Source organism: Phocoena phocoena, chromosome 14 (genome assembly GCF_963924675.1).
Source record: "Phocoena phocoena chromosome 14, mPhoPho1.1, whole genome shotgun sequence".
Classification (NCBI taxonomy): domain Eukaryota; kingdom Metazoa; phylum Chordata; class Mammalia; order Artiodactyla; family Phocoenidae; genus Phocoena; species Phocoena phocoena.
Genome location: NC_089232.1, coordinates 8,420,518 through 8,439,992, shown reverse-complemented (window position 1 = coordinate 8,439,992; position 19,475 = coordinate 8,420,518). Strand labels below are relative to the sequence as shown.

Below are 19,475 nucleotides of genomic sequence, written 5' to 3'. Positions count from 1 at the left end.
GCACCATACCTCACTCCCAGGGAAAGCTCGGTCGCTCTGGTAGAGAACCAGCTTAGAAAAGTTTTGTCTGTACTATAGGCCAGCAGTAATAAGGTGAAGCAGGTAGAGTTTTCCAAATATTTAAGCTGAATTAATGCGTAATTAAGTCATGCACGGTCCCTCAACCTCTGACCATATAGGACCTGCTCTCTTAAGGCATCAGGACTTCCACAGGGGCTCACCGCAGGACAGCCCTGGGGCAGCTCTTGGCCTCCTAGAACGGGCACGCCCTAGCAGCCCCAGGCTGGCTGTACGCGGAGCCCCTAGTTACCTTGGTTGGGACCTTTTGGACTGTGCCAGCTTAATCAACTTTATATTTTTTCCCCAAATTCTGCCTGCCCGACCCTGCCTTCAGCTCAGACTTTCACTTCTTTATTTATTTTTTCTTTTTTCCATTTATACTTTTTCTATTTAGGAAACCCCTTTCTATTTCCCCAAACTTTGGCTCTTGGGATAGCTTTTAAAACTTAGGGAAGTGCTCAACTGGGATTTGTTGTTTCTAACTTCTGGGTTCCTCTATATTGTAATAACCTCGGAAGAAGAAACTGAATTATAATAGTAATAATAATAGCATAGTAATATCTGGGAAATGTCTGTTTAAAGAGACAGCTGTTTCCTGCCCCGAGGATCTTCACCTTGTTTGAAGATCAGGATTCTCAGTAATTGAGCCATCAATTTAATTCAACTCAACACGTGTACAAAGTACCTGCTGTATATCAGGCCCTTCGCTGAGGACATTCATGTAGTTTGTCCCTGTAGTCAGTGGACCTTCTTTCAATCTAGGGAGGACAAACCTGAAGTGGCCAAGGCCATATGGGTGAAGTATCAAAGCAAAAAACTAGGGCTTTCCCAGGGGGAGGTTGCAGAAGGTTGGTGAGAGGATCTGGAGAGTCTTAACGAAGGAGCAGGGTTGGAAATGGGCCTTCAAGGCTAAGATTCCACGCAGGAGAACGACCTTGCTCTGACAGAGTAGCTCTTATCGCATCTGTGTAAATGATCCCTTCTGTCGGAGGTGCCCTTTCTCTCCTTCCTTCTTTGTTTTCTCTGGATAAGTTCAACTTTCCAAGCTTTCGTTTCCAACAAAATGGGTATTCTCAAGCTAAAAAGCCTGAAGGGTCAAGATCTGAATTAGAATGACTCATGTAGGTTCTCTGATCCAGTAGAGCCAACCAGACTTAAAAAACAGCTTTTATTTAAAAAAAAAATCATTCGAATGCAAAAGAGACTGGGGCATACACCTTAGCTGGAGGATTCAGTTGTCTTTTGTTTGGAATTGAGAACACGTCCCTTTGGCTTAAGAACAAAAGCTATGACTCTTCTGAAATCTTCTTTAAGGTTCCAAATCCAGTTTAGTAACCTTAGTAGGACAGTTTATGTAGCCGTGCTCCCTTTTTAACCTAGGGCCTGTGGCTTCCTCTAGTAAGAAGACTACAGGAGGTGGATGAATGTGTTTGAGAAGGAGAAAGATTAACTGGAAATGGTGAAATAGTGAGAAATATTCTGGGACTTCCTTTTTCTTGTTTCTGTAGGAAGCACTGGCCAAATTTAAAAGTTCTTCAGCTGGCAGTCTCTGTTGGGCAGATCTCAAAAAGAGTAGAAGCATATTAGTCTGCCTTCCTTGCTCTTTTCATGTTCTGTGATTCTAAAGGAGGAGGAGCCCAAACTTCATAGCTCTGGGGACATGGTGGGTAAAAAGAGGCTTGGAGAGGGCTTCCCTGGTGGCGCAGTTGTTGAGAGTCTACCTGCCGATGCAGGGGATGCGGGTTCGTTTCCCGGTTCGGGAAGATCTTACATGCCGCAGAGCGGCTGGGCCCGTGAGCCATGGCCACTGAGCCTGTGCGTCCGGAGCCTGTGCTCCGCAACGGGAGAGGCCACACCGGTGAGAGGCCCGTGTTTCGCAAAAAAAACAACAAAAAAAGAGGATTGGAGAAAAAGTGGGTATATGAAACAAAGTACTAAAGGGTAATGACTTTTTTTTTTTAGCTTAAAAACATCCATGTATTAGCTCACAAACATGCAGTAATATAAAGGGTAATGACTTTTAAGGAATTTATTTGTACATAGTTCTTTCCAATACATCAAGTGCTCACCCACACATAACTCATGTATTGCCACATTTGTTCCTTGCAGTGGACCTGGGAGTTAGGGTGTATTACCAATGTAGAGAGGAGGAATCGCTTGCCTGAAATGGCAGAATGGACCGACACAGAGTTTTCATTCTAAATCTTCCCACTCCTACGCAATGCTCTCCAAGATATTCTTGTAACATTCTCATCAAATTGAGCCCTTGTAGAAGATCTTCACCAATAGCATGGGTTTGTGTACCTTTGGAATTCAACAGATATGGACAATACAAATTCACATAAACCTTAAAATAGAAATCATTATCTTTAAAAACTTGAAAATGATAAGCCAGGAAGTTTATTGAGCCTGAGCTCTGATAATAAAGGTTAGTGCTCTGTCTTCAGTGAGGACCCAGGAGCCCTGATGGACAGCGTGGACAGCAGTCTTACTGGAAGGAATCAGTAAGCTTGTACCGTAGGACCAGGCTGGAAGTCACTTATCGCCATGGCAGAGAGGTTAAGAAATGGCTTTGACTTCTGCCTCTCCTTTACTGGCTATGGGTCCTGAACAAGTTCTTTAAATTCTTGAAGCTTCCAATTCCTCAAAGGTAAGTGGGGTGATAGCAGTGGGTAACGGATACCATGATGAAGAATTTGTGGGTAGTGTCTTTGAAACGCTCAGTTCCTGGCCAACAAATGGAAGTTGCTGCGGTTGGTTTCATTACTGTAAAGTTCACAGAACATAGACTCTGGAGTGGGTTAGAATCTCAGCTACATCCCCCACCAGCTGTGAGAACTGGGCAAGTTAGTTAAGCACTCTGTCTTGGTTTCCTCATCTGTATGATGGGAATAATAGTACTACCTACCTCATAAGGTTATTGTAAGGAAAAGTATATACTACACAGAACATATATAAAGTTAAATAAATGTTTGCTAATAATAATACTTCTAACTTCTTTTCACAAAACCTCCCCAGCGTGGGTCGGATTGATTTCTGTTTGACTGAATTTGCACGTCATAACACTGATACTTTCAGAAAATAGGGTTAGAGTTTTAGAAATGGGAAAAGCGAGTTTTTCCATTGTTGAAAAATGTTACATTCCAGGGAAACACATTTATATGCATTGCACATTCTAGATACAGAGGGAAGCAGAGGTTTCTACTCTTTCTCCAAGTCATCAGGCCCTGCCTGAAGTTGCAATGAGTGGGTTAAGATTACATTACAGTCAGGCCCCTCCTTCCCTGTGTGTGCACCAGCTATGTTTAGGCAGGTCTGGATCAGTTCAGTGTGTTGTATATTGCATTGAGTCTGGTTGGTCTCAGAACAGCTTGGCTACATGAGCCAGAACGTTTAAGTACAGCTTTCGAGTGAAGTCCCAGAGAATGAAACGTGGGAAGGTGAGCCCCTGTATTCTATCAGGGCTGAGCCTCTGTCTGGTTGCCCCCATGTCCCTAGCTCCCAGTTAGCCACTCCACCTGAGAAAAGGTTTGTTTCCTTTCAGCGTTTTATCCTCTTTATCCTCTTTGGAAGAGGAAGGTCAGGTGTGATTATAACTGGAATACTGATGTGTCATGTAGGTTCAGGAGCGAGTGTTTATTTTCCAAAATGGAAGAGTTTTGTATTTTTCTGATTATAAAAGTAAATCTTGTCTTAGAAATGTTTAAGTAGTGTAAACGTTTAAACAATATAGAAAAGGCAAAGACTACACGTGCTTCCACCACACAGAGAAAACTAGTGTAAAAATTGGCACATATCTTTCTAGATGTTTTTCTGAGTGTCTGTGGGTATACACATGTAGACATTGAGTTTTATGGATACCTTTTAGCCATACATGTAGATATTTTCTTTGCCAACAAATACACAGTTTGTATTATAATTTTCACCTGATAGAATTCCAGTGATGGTTGCACTGTAATTTATATTAAACCAATCCTTGGTTGATGTTAGATTGTTTCCAAGTTTTCGGGAAGTCTGATGTTGACAATTGCCCTTACAGGAGGTCCCTATGACTTAGATCCTAGCTCAGAGATGGATGTACCAGGCTCATCTTCCACCATCTCTGAGCAGCAGCTGCAGTGGCAAGAGGGACTGAGCAACACCAGAACAGACTCGGCCAAGCAGAGTCTCATCTCTTCTGAGGAATGGCTTCAACTGCATGGGCTTAAGAGCAACAAATTGACCTTGAAACAGATTTTGTCACAGATTGGATTTCCACGTTGTGAAGGTATAATACTCACAAAGCAACACTGGCTGGAAAACCCAACCAGCATGCTGCCCTTTAGCCTTTGAGGAGGTTGTATCAGTTCTGAAGGTCCCTCAAAAGCACAGGTCTCTGAGTTTATTTTGATCTCACATCCTTATGGGTAAAAAAGGTTTGCGCACGGACCCCCAATATATGTATCAATATATTATTTAGATGTACAATCATCAACCCACATATTAAATATTAATAATGCTTAATTTCATTCTTTCTTCTTTTAAAGATGAAATAAGAAATAAATAGGAGTTATACCCCTTGTACCCGCAGATGTCTTGCTCACCCCCTGGCCTATGCAAACCCTTTTGGAGGCTATGGATTAGAACAATAGCTGTGTGTGGTTTCAGGGAGAACGTGCTATTTTCCTGTTGTGACCTGCCTGTTAATGGTCCAGTATTTTCTTAAATGTCTTAGTTAGAATGTTAGTTTTCAACTCCCAGGAGTACCGCCCTCCCAACAGGGAGTATGGAAATGTGTGAGCGTTTTTTTTTTTTTAAAGGACATGTTGACTTGAGTCGCTACTGAAATGTAGGGCCTGGGGACCAGAGATACTGAGTGTCTTACATTGTGTGATTGCCCACCCATTGGGACTGTGCTGGCCCACATTTCAGTAACACCCCACCTGAGGGAAACACTCCTTCAGTCAGGGCAATTTTCATTACTAGGATTTTATTCTGAATTTGTCAATTAATTAATCAATTAAACATATATATATATATTTTTAAATTTATTTTATTTATTTATTTTTGGCTGCTTTGTGTCTCCGTTGCTGTGCGCGGGCTTTCTCTAGTTGTGGAGAGCGGGGGCCACTCTTCATTGCGGTGCGCAGGCTTCTCTTTGCGGTGGCTTCTCTCGTTGCGGAGTACGGGCTCTAGAGCGCAGGTTCGGTAGTTGTGGCGCACGGGCTTAGTTGCTCCGCGGCACGTGGGATCTTCCCGGACCAGGGCTTGAACCCGTGTCCCCTGCACTGGCAGGCGGACTCCCAACCACTGTGCCACCAGGGAAGCCCTAAACATATTTTTTGAGCAGCCGTTAATACTGTGTTTTTCACATTTTTCACCAGTTCCCTTGACAGCTTTGTTCCATGCTGGTAATAAGGAACATCTAGGGGATGTGGGTGTTACAGACTGATCTGGGGGCCCATCCTAAGGGCAAGGCCTTGCTCTTCAGGGCTCAAGCTGTGCCTTCTTATTTATCCTTCCACAAAGGCTAGTACAGCCGACCCTGTACCATCTAAATACCTTTTAGATGTGGGGGAGTCTGCCAGAGTCAGGGTCTGTGGGATTCCTTTATAAAGAAACAAACTGAAAGCAGTTTTATCTCATGTTTCAAATAATTATAATTCAGTCATTAATATTAGCAAAATAGCAATTCTTTATATTTTGTCAAGGAGTTTTCCATTTAAGATCATGAAGGATATTGCTCCGTAATTTTCGTTTCATGTCCTTGTTAGGTTTTGGCATCAGGGTTATGCTGGCCTCATAAAATGATTTGGAAGTATTCCCTTCTCCTCTATGTTCTGGTGGTGTTTGTATATGATTAGTACTATTTCAACTTTAAATGTTTGATAGAACTCACCAGCGAAACTTATCTGAGCCTGGAGTTTATAGGAAAAGTTTCATAAGAAATTCAGTTTCTGTAATTGACGTAGAACTATTCAGGTTTTCTGTTTCATCATGTCAGTTTTGGAAAGTTGTATTTTTCAAGAAATTTGTCCCTTTCATGAATGTTTTCTAATATGTTGGCAAAACATTGTTCAAAATATTCCCTTAACATTTTTTAAATACCTGTAGAATCAGTAGTGATGTTCCCTCTTGATATTGATAATTTGTGTTTTTTCTCACTTTTCTTGATAAGTCTTGTTAGGGGTATATCATACCTCTTTTCAAAGAATCAAATTTGGGGTTTGTTGATTTTTTTTTTCTATCCCTTGTTTTCTATTTCATTGATATCTGCTTTGATATTTAATATTTATTTCCTTCTACTTACTTTGAGTTTAACTTGCATTTCTTTTTCTATTTTAAGGTGGAAACGTAGATAATTGATTTTAAATCTTTCTTCTCTTCTCATATAGGTATTTAAAGTTATAAGTATTCCTCTAAGCATTGCTTAGGCTGAATCGCAGACATCTTGATAGGTGGTGTTTTCATTATTATTGAGTTTAAAGTATTTACTTCCTCTTTTTCTTAGATTCATATTCTTAGATTTCTTAGATTCATAATCTTTTTTCTTAGATTCATGTATTTTAAGAAATGCGTTTAATTTCCAAATATGTTAGGACTTTTAAAGATATCTTTTTTGTAGTTGGATTTCTAATTCACTTCTATTGAGGTCAGAGAGCATCTCTTAGTCTTTGAAATTGACTGACATTTAACTTATGGCCCAGCATGTATCTTGCTGCACATTTCATACATGCTTGAAAACAATGTGTATTAAGCAGTTGTTAGGTGGTATCTATAAAGGTTAATTAGGTCAAGATGCTTGATAGTATTGTAGAGATGTTCTATGTCTTCAGTGTTTTTTTTTTTTTCTAGTGGATTTGTCCATTTCTCCCTTTAGTTCTGTCAGTTTTGTTCGTGTAGTTTGAAACTCTAAATGCATACACATTTAAGATTTTCATATCTGTCTGATGAATTGGCAAATTTTAATAATTTTGAAATGTCCATCTTTATATCACATGGTAGTCCTTGTTTTGACATTTACTTTGTCTAATATTAATATAACCACTACAGCTTCCTCGTGCTTCATTTTTACATGGCATATATGTTTAGACTCTTCACTTACAAATTATCTGTACTCTCTGTCTTTAAAGAGTGCCCCTTTAACCCAGTCTCATAATCTGTCTTTTAATTGTAGTTTGGGTCTCTACATTTAATGTAGTAATTGACTTAGTGAGATTTAGGTTTACCATTTCACTGTTTGTTTTCTATTTGTCCCATCACTTTCTTTCCCCTCTGTTTCTCCTTTCCTGACCTCTTTTGGGTACATTGAATATTTTTGTATTTCATTTAATTCCATTTTTATTTTCCATTTGAATTGCAATAGGATTTTAAGGTATACCGTTTTTTAAAAAATTAAGTTTTTAAAAAAATTTTTATTTATTTTATTTTTGGCTGTGTTGGGTCTTCATTGTGGTGTGCGGGCTTCTCATTGCGGTGGCTTCTCTTGTTGTGGAACATTGGCTCTAGGCACACAGGCTTCAGTAGTTGTGGCACACAGCCTCAGTAGTTGTGGTGTGCGGGCTCAGTAGTTGTGGCACAGGCTTAGTTGCTCCGCGGCATGTGGGATCCTCCCAGACAAAGGCTCGAACCTGTGTCCCCTGCATTGGCAGGCAGATTCTTAACCACTGCGCCACCAGGGAAGCCCAAGGTATACCTTTTTGCATTGCATTTTCAGTGGTTGCTCTAGTGATTATATCCATAACTTGTCACGGTCTGGTAAAAGTTAGCTTTGCACTACTTCATGTAAAATGTAAGACTCTTATAACAGTATAGCTCCACTTATCCCCCACACCTGTCCTTGGTGTCATTGTTTTAGTATATTTTATTTTTACATATATCATAAACCTCACAATCCAGTATTATAATTATTGCTTTAAAAAGTCATTTGTGTTTTAAAGAAATTGAGTGGGAAGAAATAGCATCTTAAAATCCACATATTTACTGTTTATAATATTCATCCTTCTTGTTAAGATTTGAAATTCCATCTGGTATTTTTTCCTAAAGAATTTCTTTTAAGCATTTCTTGTAGTGCTAGTCTGCTGGTGACAGAGTTTTCTCAGTTTTTGTTCATCTGATATTGTCTTTATTTTTTTTTCTCTTTTTTTGGATGATTGATTGATTGACATTTTTTAAATTCTGAAATGATATATTCATAGGAAGTTGCAAAGATAATATAAACAGATCCCACATACCCTTCATCCAATTCTCCCACTGGTTATGTCTTATAAAATCATAGTATAATACCAAATCCAGGAATTTGACATTGATACACTGTCTGTGACTAATTCTATGTAATTTTATTTCCTGTTTAGATTTGTGTAACCACCACCACAATCAAGATACAGAACTGTTTATCACCACAAAGATCTCCCTTGTGGTACCCCTTTATAGGCATACAGATACTCTATCTCCCAAAATCCTTAACTCCTGGCAACCACCAGTCTGTTTTTCACATCTATAATTGTCTCATTTAGAGACTGTTTACATATATGGAATCATATAGTACATGACCTTTTGGGATTGGCAGTTTTTTCACTTGGTATTATTTCTTTGAGGTTCGTGCAAGTTGTTGCATGTATCAATAGTTTGTTTCTTTTTATTACAGAGTAGTATTCCATGGTATGGATGTACCACTGTTTGTTTAACCAGTCACCCATTAAAAGACATCTAGGTTGTTTCCAGTTTGGGGATATTACAAGTAAAGCTGATATGAATAATTGTTTACAGGTTTTTATGTGAACATAAATTTTCACTTCTCTGGGATAAATGCCCAGGAATGCAATTGCTAGGTGGTATGTTAAGTATATGTTTTGTTTTTATTTTGTTTTGTTAAGAAACTTGCCAAACTGTTTTCCAGAGTTGTTGTACTATTCACATCAGTAATGTATGAGGGATCCAGTTTTTCCACATCATATCAGCATTTGGTATTGTCACCATTTAAAAATTTTAGCTGTTTTAACAGTTGTGTAGTGATATTTCACCGTGGTTTCAATCTGTATTTCCCTAATGTCTAGTTTTGTTGAATACCTTTTCATGTGCTTATTTGCTATATATCATCTTTGGCAAAATAAATGTTTCTTCATGTCTTTTGATTGTTTTCTAATTAGATTGGTGTCTTAAATGTTCATTATGTATTCTAGACAGAAGTCCTTCGTCACATACGTGCTTCACAGATATATTCTCCTAGTCTGTAACTTCTTTTTTCATCCTTTTAACAGAGTTTCTCAGTGCACAGGTGATGAGATCCAATTTGTTTTTTTTCTTGTATAGATCTTGCTAAGTCTCAGAGTTTTTCTCCCCCCTTTTCTTCCTGAAACTTTTATGATTTTACACCCTACATTTAGCCTGTGATTAATTTATTTTTTGTATAAGGTTGATTTTTTGGGACTATGGATATCCAATTTCTCCAGCAACTTTTATTGAAAAGACTATCCTTTCTCTTTTGAATTGCTTTTCTATCTTTGTTAAAAATTAGCTGGTTGTACTTATATGGGGCTATTTCTGGGTCCTCTGTTTTGTTCTATTTATCTGTATGTCTGTCTCTCCACCAAACCCCATACTCTTGATTACTATAATTATATAATGTCTTGACACTGGGTAGGCTGATTCCTCCCTCTTTATTCTTTTTTCACAATTGTCTTAACTACTACTCTATTTTCTTTGCCTTTCCATATAAATTTTAGAATAACCATGTCTGTCTACAAAAATATTGCTGGGATTTTGATAGGAATTGCATTAAACCAGTATATCAATTTAAGGAGAATTGGCATCTTTACTATGTTGAGTCTTTCAGTCCATGAATATGGAGTATCTCTTCATTTATTTACATCTTTGATTTCCTTCAACACCTGTCTTGTAATTTTCAGTGTACGAGTATTGGACATGTTTTGTTAGATTTACTGCGTATTTCATTTTTCTGAGCAATTATAAGTGACACTGTATTTTTGATTTTGGTTTCCACATGTTCATTGCTAGGATGTAGGAATATGGTTGATTTTTTTTTTTTTTTGCGGTATGCGGGCCTCTCACCGTTGTGGCCTCTCCCGTTGCGGAGCACAGGCTCCGGACGCGCAGGCTCAGCGGCCATGGCTCACGGGCCCAGCTGCTCCGCGGCATGTGGGATCTTCCCGGACCGGGGCACGAACCCGTGTCCCCTACATCAGCAGGCGGACTCTCAACCACTGCACCACCAGGGAAGCCCTGGTTGATTTTTTAATGTTGATCTTTTATCCAGTGACCTTATTGAGCACACATATTAATTCTACGAGGTTTTCTTTGGTTGTTGTTGATTCCTTGGGATTTCTAGGTAGACCATCATGTCACCTCCAAATAGGGAAGGTTTTTTTTTTCGGTACGCGGGCCTCTCACTGTTGTGGCCTCTCCCGTTGCGTAGCACAGGCTCTGGACGCGCAGGCTCAGCGGCCATGGCTCACGGGCCCAGCCGCTCCACGGCACGTGGGATCTTCCCGGACCGGGGCACAAACCTGTGTCCCCTGCATCGGCAGGCGGACTCCTAACCACTGCGCCACCAGGGAAGCCCAATAGGGAAGGTTTTTATTCTTCCTTTCTGATCTATATGCCTTTTATTTCCTTGTCTTGTCGTGATGGCTAGAACTTGCAGTATTAGGTTGAATAGAAGTGGTAAGAGCAGACATCCTTACCTCATTTCAGATCTTAGGAGAAAGCTTTCAGCCTTTAACCATTAAGTATGATGTTAGGTTTTTTGGTAGATTAAAAAAAAAAATCAAGTTAAGGAAGGTCCCTTATATTTCTAGTTTTCTGAGAGTTTTTATCATGAATGGGTGTTAGATTTTGTCAAATGCTTTTTCTGTGTCAGTTGAAAGGTTCATGTGATTTTTCTTCCCTAGCCTGTTAATTTGCTTGATTATATTGATTTTTGAATATTGAACCAGCCTTGTATCCTGGAATAAACATGACTCCATCATGTTGTATAATTTTTTTTATACTATATATTGCTGAATTCTACTTGCTAATTTTGTGTTAAGGAGTTTTGCATCTATATTCATGAAGGATATTTGTCTGTAGTTTCTCTTTTTTTATACTGCCTTTGTCAGATTTTGGTATCAGGGTAATGCTGGCTTCATAAAATGAGTTGGGAAATGTTCCCTTATCTTCTATATTCTGGAAAATATTGTATAGAATTTAATTCCTTCTGTGTTCAGTAGAATTATCCAGGGAACCTATCCAAGCCTGGGGATTTCTTTTTCTAGAAGTTTTTAAATTACAAATTTCTTTCCTTAATAAGGTATAGGACTATTCAAATGATCTATTTTGTATTGAGTGAGTTGTGGTAGTTCGCGTTTTTTGAGGAATTGATTCATTTCATCTAAGTTGTTTAATTTATGTGTGCAGAGTTGTTTGTAGTATTCCATTATTCTTTTGATTCTGTAGGGTTTTAAGTGATAGTCCCTGTTTCATTCCTGGTATCAATAATTCATGTCTTCTCTCTCTTTTTTTTTTTAATTAATTAATTTTATTTATTTTTGCTGTGTTGGGTCTTCATTTCTGTGCGAGGGCTTTCTCCAGTTGCAGCAAGTGGGGGGCCACTCTTCATCGCGGTGCACGGGCCTCTCTTTTTGCGGAGCACAGGCTCCAGAAGCGCAGGCTCAGCAGTTGTGGCTCATGGGCCTGGTTGCTCTGCGGCATGTGGGATCCTCCCAGACCAGGGCTCGAACCCGTGTCCCCTGCATTAGCAGGCAGATTCTCAACCACTGTGCCACCAGGGAAGCCCTATGTCTTCTCTCTTTTCATCTTTGTCAGTCTTGCTAGGGGTTTGTCAATTTTATTGATCTTATTAAAATACCAGTTTTTAATTTAATTGATTTTCTCTATTTTTCTTTGTTTAATTTCATTGATTTCTGCCTTGATCTTTATTATTTACTTCTGCATGCTTTGGATTTTATTTTGCTCTTCTTTTTCTAGTTTCTTCAGGTGGGACCTTTAGATTATTGTTCTGGGACTTTTCAGCTCTTCTTGTGTCAGGATTTAGTGCTATAAATTTCTCTCTTGAGACTGCTTGAGCTGTGTCCCTCAAATTTTCATATGTTGTATTATCATTTCATTTCATTATCAATTCATTTTATTGTATATCATTTCAGTTAAGAAAGTATTTTTTATTTCTGTTGAGACTTCTTTGATTCAAGGACTTTTTTTTTTTTTTAGAAGCATGTTATTTAGTTTCCAAGAGTTTGGAGATTTCTCTCATCTTCTAAAAATTTTTTTTTCTCTTTTTAATTTCTATTTTAACTTTTTTTTTTCAAACCCTTGTGTCGAGGGCTGACTTTCAATAGATCGCAGCAAGGGAGCTGCTCTGCTATATACGAAACCCCGACCCAGAATCTCTTATCTTTTTGTTATTGATTTCTAGTTTGTTTCCACTGTGGACAGAGAACATACTCAGTTTCGATTCTTTTAAATTTTTCGAGGTTTGTTTTCTAGCCCTGGATATGGTTTACCTTGGTATATATTCTGTGGTACTTGAATGTGTATTCTTCTGTTGTTGTATGGAGTATTTTTAAAAATAAATGCCAATTAGATCCTGTTTATTCTTGCTGATTTTCTGTTTAGTTATTCTATCAATTGTTGACAGGAGTGATATTGAAATCTCCAACTATAATTGTGGATTTGTCTGTTTCTCCTTTCAGTTCTATCAGTTTTTACTTTACATATTTGCTGCTCTGTTGTTTGGTGCATGTACATTTAGAATTGCAAAGTCTTCCTGGTGGATTGACACTTTTATAATTATATAATGTTCTCCTCTATCCTTAGTAATATTCTTTCCTCTGTAGTTTACTTTTTTTACATTATATGGCCAATCCCGCTTTCTTTTTTTAAAATATTTACATGACTTATCTTTTTTGTCCTTTTACTTTTAACTTACACATCATTATATTTGAAGCAGGTTTTTATAGACACCTTATTATTGGGTCAGTTTTTAAATCCTCTTTACCAATCTCTTTTAATTGTTGTATCTAGACCAATTATATTAAATGTAATTATTTATATGTTAGAGTTTGTTTGACATTTTATTTTTTGTTTTCTGTTGTTTTCCTCTGTTTTCCATTTATTTCTTTTTCTTGCCTATCTTTGGGTTACTTAAACATTTTTCAGAATTAAAAAAAATTTATCTATAGTATTTTTTGAGTATCTCTTCACACAGCTCTTTTAGTGGTTGTGCTAGGTATTACATTATAAATATGTAACTTATCAAAGTCTACTGGTGTCAGCATTTTATCAGTTTGAATGAAGAATGGTAACTATTTCCCTTTATGTCCCTTTAATCTCATTTATAATATGCTTTATTGTTTTTCTTCATACATTGAGAATCACATTAGGCCATACTATACTTTTTAATTCAACCATCAAGCAATTTAGAAAATTCAAGAAGAGAAATCTGTTTTATTTACACATATTTATGCTTACTGTGTTCTTCCTTCCTGATGTTTCAAGGTTCTTTCTTTTATCATCTCCTTCCTGTTTATAGAACTTCCTTTATTTATTCTGTAAGAATAGCTCTGCTGGCAACATTATTTTTTCTTTGTCTGACAATATCTTTATTTCTCCTTCATTCCTGAAGAATAATTTCACCAGATATAAGATTTGGGGTTGACAGTTCTTTTCTTTCAGCACTTAAAAGACATTGTGCCACTTCCTCTGGCCTCTGTGATTTCTGATGAGAAATCCACTGTCATTAGAATTGATTACCTATATTAGTATGTAAATGTTTTTACCCTAATGTTTCTTTATTCAGTTCATTTCATCTCCTTTATACACTTTCATATCATGTCCTCATTTTTAATCTCTTACAAGAATTTATGCATTTTACATCTGTTGATATTTATCATATTGGAAGTTAAAACTAAAACCCTTAAAAATATTTATTAATTCATTTAAAAGTAACAAACCCATTATATGTTAACGTAACATTTTTAAGAAAAAAATGTTTTTTAAAATAAAAATGGTAGTGAGAAGAGTGGCACTGTTTTACATTTTTGCAAATCCCTTTAATATTTGTCCCAATAGAAAACAGCTAGATTCTCATATCTGCTTTTTAAAAAATAACAGCTTTATTGAGATGTAATTCACATACTATACGATTCACCCATTTAAAGTGTGCAATTCAATGTTTACAGATATGTGCAACCATCATCACAGTCAACTTTAGAACATTTTCATCACTGCAGAAAGAAACCGTGTACTTCTTAGCTATGCACCCTGCCCACCAGGCCCCAGCCCAAAGCAGTCTACTTTCTGTCTCTATAGATTTACTTGTTCTGGACATTTTATATAAATGGAGTCATATAATATGTGGTGTTTTGTGACTGACATCTTTTACTTTAAAAAAAAAATTAATTAATTAATTTTTGGCTGAGTTGGGTCTTCGTTGCTGCACGTGGGCTTTCTCTAGTTATGGCGAGTGGGGGCTACTCTTCGTTGCGGTGCGTGGTCTTATTACGGTGGCTTCTCTTGTTGTGGAGCATTGGCTCTAGGCATGCAGGCTTCAGTAGTTGTGGCACACGGGCTCAGTAATTGTGGCTTGCAGGTTCTAGAGCGCAGGCTCAGTCGTTGTGGTGCACGGGCTTAGTTGCTCCACGGCATGGGGGATCTTCCCGGACCAGGGCTCGAACCCGTGTCCCCTGCACTGGCAGGCGGATTCTTAACCTCTGCACCACCAGGGAAGTCCCTGACATCTTTCACTTAATGTGATGTTTTTAAGATTCATCCATGTTGTAGCATGTACCAGAACTTTATTCATTTTATGGCCAAATAAAATCAGGAGATGAATTGTATGGATATTCCACAGTTTGTTTATCCACTTACCAGTTGATGGGTGGAGAGCTGATTCTTATTCTAGCAAGCAGTTAACTTGGTTGGACTCAAACTCCAAACTCTGCCTCCCTTATTAAATGAATGCAAATCTCACCAATTTCCTTTTTTCAGGGATTAATGCTACTCCAGTTTCTGCCTGTTCTTGATTGCTCTCTAGTGCCTTCAAGTAGCTATTTTAATATTTTGTCCAGGGCTTATAATTTTTTTCTGTGTGAGAGTTAGCCAGTAAAATCTACTTCACCATTATTGGATGGGGAATTCATAATGCCTTAATTTTAATTGGCTTTTAGTTTAATTTTAATACAGCTATGGAGCCTTATATAGATTCATCTTCTTCAATTCTCAGAAAATAGCCCTCCCTCCTGACTCCAGATAAATGTCTTAGGTAAAGAGAGAATGCTGCTGGTGATTTGACGCTGCTCTGTAGATGTCAGTCAAGATGTTGAAATCAGGGGCTTCCCTGGTGGCGCAGTGGTTGAGAGTCCGCCTGCCGATGCAGGGGACATGGGTTCGTGTCCCGGTCCGGGAAGATCCCACATGCCGCGGAGCGGCTAGGCCCGTGAGCCATGGCCGCTGAGCCTGTGCGTCCGGAGCCTGTGCTCTGCAACAAGAGAGGCCACAATGGTGAGAGGCCCGCATACTGCAAAGAAAAAAAAAAAAAAAAGATGTTGAAATCTTAGAAATGAAGATTTTAAAGATTGAGAGATTTATTGAGTGAGGTTATTGCTGATGGGATTCAAGTATCCATTCTTTGCTCTTTACTATTATGGACATTGAACTTCAGGACTTGTGAATTTTATCATTCCTGGTGATTTGGGACCAAACCTGGTCTCTAAAATTCAGCCTTGCCCCCTCTGCCTTTCCCAAGTAGGCCGTGATCCTGCCTCCCTAGAAAGGCAAAGGAAAGGAAGTGTTGGATCGAAGAGTACCACCACTCTCTCTACCACCTTTGAGACTTAATAATACTAACAATAACAGCAACAATAAAATAATTACCACAATAAAACAGCTCCATGAAGCCTTACCTCATCTCTGTCCTGCCAAGTCATAATTAGTCCTTGAAAGCTTCTGTTAGTTCTGCGAAGGAGTAAACGTATGTTTCAGGAAGCACCGTACCCCCATTCTGTAAGCACTGTGTCTAGTGCATAGCGGTGCTCCATGGGTGTTTACGGGGTGGATGTTGAACAGCCGAGCATATGCTCTGAGAAGAAAGTGGTCTTGACATCCTGTATGAGTGTTCTGACTCTGTTCCCTACTTGCTTCATCTCACTCATTTATTCATGAATCCCCACTCGAGGGAACAGTAGATAATATCTAAGTTTAATTTTTAAAATTCTGAAAACTAAGCCCAAGTCCTGAATAAAAGATCTCCGGAATTAAACACTGTTTCTATGTCATCTTTCTGACCCCTGCCTTAATCATTCTGGACAAAAGAACCAGGAGACCAAGAAACAAACCCTGTTCTTCCTCCCCATTCATTCATGCATCACAGGATGTCACATGTCGTAAACAGTCACATTTATCATAGCACCTAGAAATACTTCATTATCTAGAACAGAATACTAAGCATCACGGATTATTGGTGTCCCTGGGGATATAATCTGATGTCAGAGAATAGCATTTTGAAATAAAAATGAGTGTTGATAATGTACCATTTTGACTGCTTTTCTTCATAAACATGCAGATTATGTGACGTCTCTGGGGAGACTTGTGGCTTCCCGGTATGCAGACGGCCTGTTTCCACGGATCTACACAACGGAAGATGGCAGAGCGTACAATGTAAGTCGGAGTTCCCTCGATGGCCAGGTCCTGGGACACGCTACTGAGGTCTACGTGGAGAGGCAGGCAGGCTTATCAGGGCTGGAGGATTTCTTCTGTGTGTAGACAGTGGTGAATGTCACGGCCCAGGAACTGGGGAGAGAAGCACTTGACCCATTAGAGATGAGAGCAGAAAGGTCTTGACCGGAGGTGAAAACCTTTGCATATCAACACTTTGTTTTGCCTGGAAAATAAAGAAACAAAGCAGTATGACAGAAGTTAGCTGAAAGGCCAGCACAAAATGCTGTTATCTGGTAGATGCTCTAGGAATAGAGGACCCCTGATGCAGGTAGTAGTGGACAGAGATTGAGTGGCACCTGTTACTGGAGTCCTTCATTCCCAGCAATTCAACACATGATTCCTGCACACCCTTAACACGTCAGGTGCTATGCACACCCCGGCCACCACAGGGAGCTCCAGAGACACACGTCCCATCATGTTGCTTCATGGATACTTTTTCATGTCACTGTACATTCATGTACCACCTGGATGGTTATTTCTTAACATTTAAAAAATGTACATTACTTTTATTTTCATTTTATTTTATTTTGGTGGCGCTGCGCAGCTTTTTTTATCTGAACCACCTTAAAACCAATGTGGCAGTATTGAAAACATCTGTCTTTGCCATCTAATTCCACCCACATGGCCCCTATGACATGGTCCCACCCTGGTTTCTGTGTCATGGTGGAGGTTTGTAGTAAGTGCCGTGAACTCTGGCGAGGGAGTTAGGAATTCTGCCGACATGGGGGCGTGGGGAGGGGGCTGGGATGAGAACGAAAGGAGTTGAAGGCAGAGGGGCCAGCGTGAAAACATAGAATTACATGGTGTATTCCGAAGACACATTTTCCTTAACCATTTAGGTGTTTGGGGATGTTGTGAAGATTGTTAAAGTTGTTTTTTTTTTTAAAGTACCAGATCTTTTAATGTCTGATTCTTCACAGCACAGGGTACACTTTTTTCTTATTCCTTTTTTCTGTCTCCTGCCTCCCTACACCCTGAAAGGCCTTGCACGATTTTGCCTGACCTGTGTGAACGATGCTTTATTTGTAAGTCACCTTCAGGGGCAGCCCCTAGAGTGTTGGTGGCAGCCCTGGGTGATCAAGTGATCCAGGTACAGGGGAGCTTGGCCTGAGAGACAAGAGGACATAGGACAAAGGCTGTGAGCGGGAGGATGGGTAGTGGGGTGGCATCCCTTAGAGGAAGCCAGGCAGATGTGCTGGCATGTTTAGAAGCATTTCCAGAAATATTTTTGGCATATTATGCTTAGGCAGATGTTTCAGTGAGACTTTTTTTTCATCTGCCTTTGCTGATCTCTTTTCTTCTACCTAATTTCTCCCCCAGCCCAACCCAGTTTTCTCTGGAGTGTCCGAATTTTATCTAGATTTGTTGAATACAAATTTTTTTAATTTAATTTTTTTTATTAGAGTACATTGTTTATTGACATTGTTGTGTTAGTTTCAGGTGTACAAAGTGATTTAGTTATACATATCCATTCTTTTCCAGATTCTTTTCCCATATGTTATTACAGATGATTGAGTAGAGTTCCCTGTGCTATACAGTAGGTCCTTGTTGATTTTATATATAGTAGTGTGTATATGTTAATCCCAAACTCCTGATTTATCCTCCCCCCGCCACCTTTCCCCTTTGGTAACCATAAGTTTTTTCTCAAAGTCTGTTGAGTCTGTTTCCGTTCTGTAAATAAGTCCATTTGTATCATGTTTTAAAATTCCACATATAAGTGATATCATATGATATTTGTCTTTCTTGTCTGACTTCACTTAGTATGATAATCTCTAGGTTGAATACAAATTTGATGTCATTTATGAAACGATACAATTCAATGCCAGATGCAAATATGATACAGATGCATTTTTTGTTATATTCATTCGTTTTATTTTTCAGATTCCACATGTGATTACACAATATTTGTCTTTCTCTGTCTGACTTATTTCACTGAGCATAATATCCTCCAGATCCATCCATGTTGTTGCAAATGGCAAGCTTTCATTATTTTTTATGGCTGAGTAATATTCTATTTATGGCTGAGTAAAATTCTGAGTAATATTCTATTCTATCGTGTGATATATGTATATATATATATATCACATCTCCTTTATCCATTCATATGTTGATGGATACTTACGTTGCTTCCATAGCTTCCATTATCTGGCTACTGTAAATAATGCTGCTGTGAACATTGGGCTGCATGTATACCTACGAATTAGTATTTTCATTTTCTTTGGATATATACCCAGGAGAATTGCTGGATTATATGCCAGTTCTATTTTTAGTTTTTTGAAGAACTTCCATACTGTTTTTCATAGGGGCTGCACCAATCACATTCCCACCAACAGTGTAGGAGGGTTCCGTTTTCTCCATTTCCTGAGCATTTGTTATTTGTGGTCTTTTTGATGATAGCCATTCTGACAGGTGTGAGCTGATATCTCATTGTGGTTTTGATTTGCATTTCTCTGATGATTAGTGACGTTGAGCATCTTTTCATGTGCCTGTTGACCATCTGTATGTCTTCTTTGGGAAAATGTCTATTTAGATCTTCTGCCCATTTTCTCAATTTTTTTTTTTATGGAGATTTTTTCTTTATTGAGAAACTTGGGTAAGACTTGGGTACATCAAATAAAATCAATTTCTGGGGGGGGAAATCAAAACTCACAATAGAAAAAAAAGTTAACACTGTCTGTGCCATATCAGAACCCAAAGAATATAAT

The 19,475-nt window shown here is 38.6% G+C and overlaps 1 protein-coding gene across 1 annotated transcript in view; it reads left to right on the top strand.

The window, feature by feature from the left end:
- The first annotated feature begins 4,131 nt into the window (after positions 1-4,131).
- Positions 4,132-19,475, top strand: part of VWA3B (von Willebrand factor A domain containing 3B) — a 205,397-nt gene continuing 190,053 nt past the window's right edge. Inside the window, exons 1-2 of the mRNA XM_065891066.1 lie at positions 4,132-4,327; positions 16,616-16,710. Of these exons, the coding sequence (XP_065747138.1) occupies positions 4,132-4,327; positions 16,616-16,710 (291 nt within the window). The remainder of the gene's footprint in view (positions 4,328-16,615; positions 16,711-19,475) is intronic.